Source organism: Mastomys coucha, unplaced genomic scaffold (assembly GCF_008632895.1).
Source record: "Mastomys coucha isolate ucsf_1 unplaced genomic scaffold, UCSF_Mcou_1 pScaffold12, whole genome shotgun sequence".
In the NCBI taxonomy this organism is placed as follows: Eukaryota; Metazoa; Chordata; class Mammalia; order Rodentia; family Muridae; genus Mastomys; species Mastomys coucha.
The window spans coordinates 6837482-6846697 of NW_022196894.1; the positions used below are offsets into that span (position 1 = coordinate 6837482).

At 48.8% G+C, this 9216-nt stretch overlaps 1 protein-coding gene across 1 annotated transcript in view; it reads right to left on the reverse strand.

Moving 5' to 3' along the window:
* Positions 1–9216, reverse strand: part of Tekt5 (tektin 5) — a 45365-nt gene that overhangs the window by 21104 nt on the left and 15045 nt on the right. Inside the window, exon 5 of the mRNA XM_031362395.1 lies at positions 6187–6409. Within this exon, the coding sequence (XP_031218255.1) occupies positions 6187–6409 (223 nt within the window). The remainder of the gene's footprint in view (positions 1–6186; positions 6410–9216) is intronic.

The window sequence follows — 9216 nt, forward strand, 5'->3', positions numbered from 1 at the left end:
ACAAGCAACTTTCTCCATCCCTCCTTCCCTTCCTACACTCCTCCCCTGCCCCATTCTCCCTCTTTTCATTCATCTCTTCTCCTTTCTTTTCTTTTTCTTTTTTGGATAAGGTTTCACATATCCCAGGCTGGCCTCAAAGCCACTATGAAACTGAGGAAGACCTCAAAGTTCCAATCCTCTGTCTCCATCTCCTGAGTGCCAGAATCACAGGCAGGAACCCCTGTGCCCAGTTTATACAGTGAGTGAACCCGGAATGGCATGCATGGTGGGCAGGCATTCTGCCAGCTGAGCTACATTCCCCAGTCCTCCCTCAGGTTTCTGAAGACTCTAATGCAGCTCAACACTTTCTCTCTGCTGTACAGTTACCTACTCAAGGCTTTGAGGCCCTCCAAACTGGTGGCCAATTAATCAGTGGACTCTAGGGTTTGAAATACAAAAGGAATGGTCTCAGGAGGTGTGAGGCCTAGCAACAAGCCAAGCAAAACAGGCAGGTGGTCCTCCCTGTTGGGGTATGTCAGGATATGAGCCAGAGTAAGCTTGGGTTTAGTGGTGGAGTGCATCCAGAATAGAAGATAGAAGCAGCCAGAATGATTCTGAAGTTTGCAAGTGAGCACTTAGAAGCCGAAGCCCCAGGAAACCCCTAGAATTACCTGGAAGTTAGAGCTACTACATTAAGGTGGGGAAGAATCTCAGTGGAGTAAGCAGGAGGCTGGAAGTCCTGGAGATGGAGGTTCAGCCCATTAAGAAGAGGCCTCTTAGAAATCCATGTCCAGGCCTGCCTGGGGTGGCTCAATAGGTAAAGTGCTCGCCCACAAGCATGAGGACCTGTGTTCGGATCCCCAGCACTCAATAAATGGTGGCAGTTCTAGTTATGGGAAATGAGAGACAAGCCTTAGAGCTTGCTAGCTACCCAGTATAGCCAAGTAGGTGAGCTCCAAGTATGCTTAGAGGTCCTGTCTCAAAATGTAAAGCAAAGAGCGATGGCGGAAGGCACCTGATGTGGACCTCTGGCTTACACATGCACCTGTGTATGCCCATCTGCATACACACACTTACACTTCACACACACTCACTAACACACACACACACACCACAAACATCCACATAGAAAAAAAGACATCCAAGTACAGATGTGGGCATGCAGCTGGGTGTGGGATCAGAGCAAGGTCTGGCTGGAGAAGGTGTGACTCAGCAGTCAGGGCTGATTATGGCTATGGAAAAAAAATCACCTGAGGGACAGGGGAGAATGATGTAAATACAGTGCTTATATTGAAATTTTCAAAACTAAATAAAGGAAGAAAAGAATCGCACAAGCCTGCCTGTGGTGCAAGCCCAGAAGTCTATCATTTGGGAATCTAAGGCAGGAAGATGATAGTTTGAGGCCAGCTTGGGCTATATCGCAAGTTCTAGGCAGCCTAGGCTATACAGTGTATCTCAAAGAAGAAAAACATTATTTAACACTTTCCTGGCCATCACACACCACTCCCCTCAGTGATGGTCACACCTGTCTCCTGTCTGCTCCATGTCCCCTGACTATGGGCAATCCACAGCCTCGTCACCTTTGAGAGCCAGCAGAGAACAGCCTGGTTGAGGGTGGGCTTCTGACACGCCTGGTTCACCTTGGTGCCAGCCTCCTGATGCCACACCCCTGACCACAGCAAGAGGGAAGTGATGTTTGGATCCAAGGACTGCAACAGGTTCCCTAGCAGCCAGACCCTACAGGGGCATTTCACACCCCTGCACAAATCTGACTAGGTCTAGCTAACAGGAAAGCCTGGCTTGGTCTCTCATGGAAAAGAGAGAGGAAAGTGAAGTGAGGGAAGGAGAGAGCTAGCTTGCCCAGATGTTCATCCAGGCCAACACACACTGCTTTTGATCTTCCCAGAGAGATCGGTGGGAAGCAGCCAAAGCTCCAATGCAGGCCCTGCCACTGGCTCAGTCGGACAGGAACACCGGGAATACACAGTGCGCAGGTCTGTACTGCGGCGACAGGTCTGTAAGGCCAGGTACCTACTTCTCCCATTTCGTTTACTTCTCCACTCCCGCCTTACTGTGTACAAGTTATAGCAGAATTAGCTGGATCTTTCTCTAAATCCATTCACTTTATTTTATATGTCACTATTTTTATTTATATGTCACTTTTTGTTTGAGGTTTTAATTATACTTTTAATTGTATTTACTTGTGTGTATGTGCTGTGTACACACGGCGGGGGGCGGGGGGCAACAAATGCACGAGCCACAGCCAGCTCATGTGGAGACCAGAAGGCAGCTTCAAGGATCAGTTCTCTTTTTTTCCACCATGTGGGTCCTGGAAATAGAACTCCAGTCAGCAGGCTGGATGGCCATTACCTGCTGGCCATCTCCTTATCCTAAGTGTTTTGTTTCTGCGGGCTTAATTTGTTGTTGTTGTTTTGAAAAAGGGCCTTTCACTCTGTATGCCAAGAACTAGCAGCAATCCTCCTGCCTCTGCCTCCCATGCACTGGGGTTACAGGTGTGAGTCTCCACACCCAGCTCAACTCAGTTTAGAAACAAAAAAGAGTGCTCATTTTAAGTGGAAGCTTTCTATCACTAACTATCATTGGTGTAAATCAAACAGCATTGCTGTATGCAGAAAGAACGTTAACAATACATAAAATAAAAAAGAGGCAAACGTGTGTTGGGACTCTAGCCAGGCACTGCAGCTGCCTACACCTGAGGAAGACTGCCAACAGATGATGGAAGGGGCCATGTTCTTACTATTCAACTCAGAGATACTAATGGTCCTGTAGAAGAACACATCAAATGTCATCTTGCCTGCCAGGACCACCTCCAACACCTTTAGAATAAACATTTTCTTGTTTTTGTTGTGAAGACAGGGTCTCAGTAGCCCAGGCTAGCCTCCAGCTCCCTGTGAGGCCTGAGGATGACCTTGATACTTTGACCCTTTTGACTCTACTTCCTGAGTGCTGGGATCACATATGTAGGGTCACTGCCCAGAAACACCCTCCTCCTTGGCACATCTGTGGATCCTGTTCCCCTGTCCTGCACTGAATTTCACTGTAGCACACGCAAGTGGATAACTGGATGTTGGAGAGGGAACAGGCTCTTGGCTGACAGAGAACTCAGACCACCTAGGCATTATCCTGTCCTTGCTCTGGGGCTAGCAACTGCTTCCCCTCTAGAAGATGGCTTAAAGCCTCAATGTTCTACTAGAAGGACCAGACCCCAGGGAGGGTTACAGGTTTGGGGAATCAAGGTGGCTTATCAAATAGAGGCACTGCCACAAAAGTCTGGTGACGTGAGCTCAATCCTTAAATCCTACAGTGGAAAACCTCCACAAGTGTACACGTACAAACAAGTGCGTGTGCATATGTGCACGGGTGGGGGGGGGAGGGAGGGAGGGAGGGAGAGAGAAGGAGGGCCAAGGACAGGGACAGGGAGATAAATGAAATAAATTTTTTTTTTAAAAAAAAGAAAGGAAAATTGCCCAAGGTTCTAAGGGATTTGTACCCAAGCAGGCACGGTCAAAGCCCGCACTCAGCACAGCAGAGCTGGAAGCAATGGATGGCAGTATCTTAATTTGTAAAATAGTGTTTTGTTGTAATTGTCACTTCAGTGACTTTATGGCAAATTAAAAATCCTAAACTCTGATGTCAAATTAAAAGGAAAAATTTCCAAGTTCTGTAGCAACCCAAAGACAAGTGGTTCTCAGAGGTCAGGAAGGAGGAGTTGCTTGTTGACCCCAATTCCAGGGTGCAGCCTGGGACCAATTTTGGTCCACTGTCCGGCTTTGGAAAGAAAGTTGGTTGGTTGGCTGGTTGGTTTTTCAAGATAAGGTTTCTCTGTATCACCCCAGCTGTCCTGGAACTCACTCTGTAGACCAGGCTGGCCTCAGACTCAGAGATTCACCTGCCTCTGCCTCCCAAGTGCTGGGATCAAAGGTGTGGGCCATAACCACCTAGCATAAATAAAGTATTATTAGAACACAGCCATGGTCATTTGTGTACAAGTTATCCATAACTGTCTTCTTACACACCCTCAGGATGGAGTTGTTGTGGCAGCAACCATATTGTTCAAGTTATCCATAACTGTCTTCTTACACACCCTCAGGATGGAGTTGTTGTGACAGCAACCATATTGTTCACAAAGCTAAAACTATTCATCATTTGACTCTTTACAGGAAAACTGCGACGGAGTCTGAAGATTCCTAGGGAGATGCTCTGTGACAGAGACTGGAGGGCAGGGCTGTGCTGGCTCTGCCTTCTCTCTCTCCTCTCTCTCCTCTCTCTCTCTGTCTCTCTGTCTGTGTGTGTGTGTGTGTGTGTGTGTGTGTGTGTGTATGGTGTATTTGCCCTGAGTACCCTGCTCTCACTGTCCACCTCATCCCCTGAGACAGTCTCCCACTGAGCATGGCACCAGGGGTACAGTCAGAGCAGGGAGGGTGACAGTCAGACTGGGATATTCAGGGTAGGCTTTGATGATAAGGGACATTTGAAGCAAGAGTTAAAAGACATTTCAAGAGGTTGGCCACGAGGACACCTGGGGAAGAGTTCCCCCCCCCCCACCCAGCAGAGGAGAAAACACGCAAAGGTCGGAGGCACACAGTGAGCAAGGTGTGTCTGGGGAGGAACAGGGTATAAAAGGGGCTGCAGTAGGCATGGGAGGGGCTTCAGCAGGCATAGGAGGGGCTTCAGTAGACGTGGGAGGGGCTGCAGTAAGCATGGGAGGGGCTAAGTAGGCATGGGAGGGGCTGCAGTAGGCATGGGAGGGGCTTCAGAAAGCATGGGAGGGGCTGCAGTAGGCATGGGAGGGGCTGCAGTAGCAGGGAATGAGGGCAGAGGGAAATGGGAGCCTAGATCATTCCTAAGAGAGTATAAAACCCTCCACGAGTGGGCCCCTCTTTACAACATTCTGTTGAATTCAGCCACATGTAAAGGCCAGAAACTGATGTCAAGTGTCTTCCTCAATCTCTCCCCACCCTAATTTTTGAGGCAGGGTCTTTCACTGAACCCAGAGCTCAGCAACTTGGCTACATTGGCTGGCCATTGACCCTGCATATCCTCCAGTCTCTGCTTCCCTAGTATTGGGACGCCAGGCTCACACTGCAGAGTCTGTCTCTTTATGTGAGTGCTGGAGACTGAATTCAGGCCTTCACTTGTAAGGCAAGTGCTTTGCCATCTGAGCTGCCCCCTCGCCCTCCCCCTCGTCCCCTTGATGCTTCCCCTTCTCCCCCACCCCCACACCACTCTCTGTCTGGCTTTGCTGTAAACATCCCTGTCTGTCTGTTGAATCCATGGAGGCCCCTTTCTGACTCACTCCCTGCTGTTCCCCTCATTACAGTCTTGCAATTATTTTTGAGAAACTCATTTTGTCTGCACACCTGGGCAGATGCAAGTTCAGATATGAGTGGGCGTAAACTGCTCCAGCAATTTCCATCAAGGTCTGTCTGTCTGCAGCCCACTACACCACGGACAAAGAGGTATACAGCAAAAGGGAAGCTTTCACAAGGATTCAGGGCTAGTCCCCTCAACTTCCCCATCCCCTGCAACAAGGTCAGTATCCCTAAGTCTCTCTGCAAATTCCACACCTACCACTGCTTGAAAACTGACTGTTAGATGCCTGTAGACAAGCAGTGTGTTTGGGAGGCTCCTCCCTTTACTCCTAGTGCCCAGGGTAGCTTCCGGTAGTCAGAATGCAGTCTACATTTTCCGTGAGCAGGGGAAATCAAGTCTGTGCAGGACAGATGCCTCAGAGGTGTAAACTGACACATTGTACCCCAGTTACAGAGTAAACAGAGGGTGTGTTTTCTTGGAAGAAGAGGGGGTAGTGGGCAGAATTAGGCAATCCTCTAACTCAGAAAGCACCCATCCCTCTACTGGGGGGACATCATGCCACAGAAAACCTTTGAAAGCCAAAGGGTGCTACTGTGGCAGAGAGGATGTGCTGGAACCCTCAGGGACAGTGCTGTCCTGGTCTAACTCAGCTACAAACTCAGACAGAGAAGGAAGGGTGCCAGGAGCCACAGTAGTGGCCTGGGTACCATGTTAACAGCCAAAAGTTCCAGTTTCCATCAATAACCAAGGAGGCCCTCATCACTTGGGAAGCTCACAGCCCTCTCTTGGATTGGACAGGCTACAGCCCACAAGAAAGACTGGACTGCTTCAGCACATGAATGGACACAGCACCTGGATGCTCCACCTGCTTACCTTAGCCAGCTGTGTCTGCAGCTTGTTCTTCACATCTGTCTCCTCAGAGATGCGAGCATTGAAGGCTAGGTTGGTGTTGGTGAACTGCCTCCACATCTGGTCCGACAAGGTTTCAAACAGGTGCTCTGCCTCTTCCCGCAGCCGGATGGAGTTGGCCCGCATGTTCTGAGCGTGTCTGATGTTGTCATTGCTGAACTTGGCCCAGGTTTCAGGAATGGAGACCCTGCAAACATACAAGGGCAGGCAGAAGTCAGGTGGGGAACTGGGGAGCTGCCGACAAGTCTTGGTGACCTCTTCATTCAGGTCAACCTTGGCATGTGGTTCTTCCATGTTCTTGCACACCCAAGGGTAAACCTGACCTCCTGCTTCCCTTTTCAGGAGCTCCCAGCACAGCCTCGATGACCACAAATGGCCTTGTTGAGGACAGCTGCCCTAATCCATCCCTCTTTTTCAGGCACAAACACAGTCAGAAGAGCTCGGTGACTTTCAATAAGGCATTCGGGAGTGGATGGGACAGGTGGTGGTCCTTCAAGTAGCTCTGCCCTTCGCCTCCAAAACCATATGCAGGCTAAGAAGCCTAGAGTGTCTCAAGTGCCCTAGCTCAGTGACAAGTCTGTGTGGCTAGACACCTAACTTACCTGATTACTCAACAAATGAGGGCTTTAGTTGGTGGGTGTTATGCTTTATTTTGTTTTGTTTTGCTTTGCTTGTTTGTTTCTTAGTTTGTTTTTGCAGTATGAGAACAGAGCCCACAGCATCACACAGCCTAGGCAAGTACAGTGCTGCTGTCTCTCTCTCTCTCCCCCTCCCTCCCTCTCCCTCTCTGTCTCTCTGTCTCTCTATCTCTGTCTCTCTGTTTCTGTCTGTCCCTCTCGTCTCTCTCTCCCTGTCTCTCTCTCTCCCTCTCTGTCTCTGTTTGTCTCTGTCTCTGTCTGTCTCTGTCTCTGTCTGTCTCTCTCCCTCTCTGTCTCTCTCTCTCTCTCTCTGTCTCTCTGTCTCTGTCTGTCTCTGTCTCTCTGTCTCTCTTCCCCTCTCTCTGTCTCTCTCTGTCTGTCTCTGTCTCTCTCTGTCTCTCTTCCCCTCTCTCTGTCTCTGTCTCTCTGTCTTTGTCTCTCTCTGCCTCTCTGTCTGTCTCTGTCTCTCTGTCTGTCTGTCTTTGTCTGTCTCTGTCTGTCTCTCTCCCTCTCTCTCTGTCTCTGTCTCTCTGTCTCTCTCTGCCTCTCTGTCTCTGTCTCTCTGTCTCTCTGTCTCTGTCTCTCTCTGCCTCTCTGTCTCTGTCTCTCTGTCTCTCTCTGTCTCTGTCTCTCTCTGTCTCTCTTCCCCTCTCTCTGTCTCTGTCTCTCTCTGTCTGTCTCTGTCTCTCTCTGTCTCTTTTCCCTTCTCTCTGTCTCTGTCTCTCTGTCTCTGTCTCTCTCTGCCTCTCTGTCTGTCTCTGTCTCTCTGTCTGTCTGTCTCTGTCTGTCTCTGTCTGTCTCTGCCTCTCTGTCTCTGTCTCTCTGTCTCTCTGTCTCTCTCTGATTCTCTGTCTCTCTGTCTCTGTCTCTCTGTCTCTCTGTCTCTTTCACACATACACACACACACACACACACACACACACACACACACACACACCCTGCCCTAATCATTACATTTTGAAGGTCCACCATGGCCACGCTTTATTCTGAGCTGAAGCAACAGAGCCGTGAGTAAGAATGACAGCACCTGGGTCCCTGAGGCACCCCACATCCAGAGAAGAAGGGATTTAAAAGCAGGTGATGGTGACACTGAGTCAGGGCTGAATTCCGGCTGTTGAATTCAACTGAGATACGAAAACATGACATGGGGACTTCCAGAAATAAACAATTTATGCATTTTATCTGTTTCAACACTTTATAATGACATTATGTTTATTTACTCATTGAGTATGGGTGCATGCCCGTGGAGTTGGAGGACAGCCTGCAGAATCCCTCCTTCCACAGTGTGGGTCCTGGGGAACAAACTCAGGCCATCGGGCTCATTAGCAGGAGTCTAGCCCCTTAAGCCATCTCGTTGGCCCAATTCATAAGTTTTAAATATCTTCCTTTATGATATGTTGCTGTGATAATTCTGTTTATTAGCATTATTGTTAACCTTTGTTTGACCCAATCCTTATCATAAGTTTTATGAATGTATTGAAAAAAAACCAGATGTTGTAGTGGTACACATCTGGAATCCTAGGAGGCTGAGGTAGGAGAACCATGAGTTGTCTCAAAAAACCAAAATAAAAAAACAGAACGAGAAACTATAATATTGCAGTGTTTGGTCTCCCTACATTTCCACGGGGAGTGTGTGTGTAAGAATATAACCTTTGAGTTTTCAAGGGCTAGCCTGGGAGACCCTGTCTCAAAAAAGAAGACAAACAAAACAAAACAAAACAAAAAACCCAAGCAATCAAACAGTAACAAGCCCCGCCCTGAGTGTATGCTAAGACAATGTGCTCCCACAATGTGAGACATTATCCTTGTCAGTAGATCTGATGCCATGCCCCTGCCTTCCCCTGGAGCAAGCAGCTGTGAGATCCCCAGAGATAATTTCCCAGTCCCTCAGGGAAGTCACCAAAGATGGCTTGTCTCCCCATAAGTTGTGCACCTCAGGAGCAAGAATGTACTTCCCTGGAGCCCAAGTCTTCTAAAGACAGAAGAGGGCAGGCTTTGATGGAGAGGCAAGGAGTCCCCACTGGCAAAACACAGAGACATGGTGTCTCCACTGTGGCCTCAAAGTTCGGCTCTGCCAGCTGCTGTGTGAGTTCAGCTCAGCTGTTTCATCTCTCTGTGAACTGGTTTTACAAAATGGGGATATATATAGTGCCAGGATGGCATTCCTATCACAGAACCAGACACACAGGAAGTACTTGTCAAGTGATTGTTAATTCATAAGATGTTGTGTGTCAAGCTCTCGACACAGCAAATGTCACCATCACTACCTCCATCTCTGTCAGCACTAGCAGCACTGTGGATATCACCATCACCATCACCATCACCATCATCACCATCATCATCACCACCACCACCA